The 1,082-nt window shown below is 34.5% G+C and overlaps 1 protein-coding gene across 1 annotated transcript; it reads right to left on the bottom strand.

The window, feature by feature from the left end:
- Positions 1–90: 90 nt before the first annotated feature.
- On the bottom strand, positions 91–957 carry LOC109593548 (uncharacterized; the record flags this gene model as incomplete). Its single annotated transcript, XM_020008581.1, has 4 exons — positions 796–957; positions 566–741; positions 288–476; positions 91–241 (listed from the first exon to the last, which is right to left on the bottom strand). Coding segments are annotated over exons 1-4 (676 nt in total), but the record flags the coding sequence as incomplete, so codon positions are not given.
- Positions 958–1,082: the final 125 nt, after the last annotated feature.

Below are 1,082 nucleotides of genomic sequence, written 5' to 3'. Positions count from 1 at the left end.
TATAGTACCAAAATACATGATTTTTCATGTTATCTTAGAAATACAAAATTAAAGTGTGCAATGAATTTCATCTTAATTTTATTCACTGACCTAGTTCAGTTAACATAACAATGTTAGGATTAGTGATGTATCCATTATAAACAGTTCCTCCAACAGTTATCATCCAAACACAATGAGGACTCATAATGAACACTGAGAGAGAATGAGCATATCTCTCACTAACAGATTGAGGTACATCTAACTGTTAATAGAAATAAAATAATTTTCATGCATCTCACTGTACATACCTTTATCCAGGAATGTTGTGTGATGTTAAAGATCCAACAATCATCTAATACATCCCTGTCCTTATCCTCCCCACCACTTATCACTAGCATAGGACAGTCTGATCCAGTTATAATAATAGCACTTGCATGATCCCATCTACCCACAGGCCATTGGTCTATTGCTATAGGTTTCTTAATACACTGCCAGAACTAATAAATAAAAATAACCACACCCATTAACAATGACATTAGTGTGTGTGTGTGTGTGTGCATACATTCAGTACACAAAATTTACATACCACAGTGCTGATTGATATCTCTAATATATAAATATTGTTAGTGAAACTATCCCCACCATCATAATCAATCTCTCGTCCACCAAACATAATAGCTCTAGTGTTGTTAATCTTTTCAATGATGAAGACACTAACAGGTGGTATACACTGACCAGTGATCGAAGGATTACTCCATCTTCCTAAATTAAAATTATTTACATAATTATAAAAACAGTAAATTTGTAAAATCTTACTTGATGATATATCATATATTGAGTGCTCATTGGTACGCCATTTTCCATTGAGTAATTCACAATACCGGTACTTACGTAGATCTATTTGTACAGCTGGTTTAGATCCTACTCCTCCTATCATTAGTAAATGGTGTGCTCCATCATGTTCAAATGATATCATTCCACCATAAGCTCTCCTCATAACTGGTCTAGTTGCATCAGTTGGTTCTAATTCTCTCCATTGAAGACTAACAGTATCCAGTTGTGTAATACTGTTGTGATAGCAGTACCCACCATGACCATGGCTA

The sequence above is a fragment of the Amphimedon queenslandica genome, unplaced genomic scaffold (genome assembly GCF_000090795.2).
Source record: "Amphimedon queenslandica unplaced genomic scaffold, v1.1 AMPQUscaffold_940_Cont27044, whole genome shotgun sequence".
Lineage (NCBI taxonomy): Eukaryota > Metazoa > Porifera > Demospongiae > Haplosclerida > Niphatidae > Amphimedon > Amphimedon queenslandica.
The sequence above is the reverse complement of the archived record's forward strand: the minus strand, read 5'-3'. Positions and strand labels throughout refer to the sequence as shown.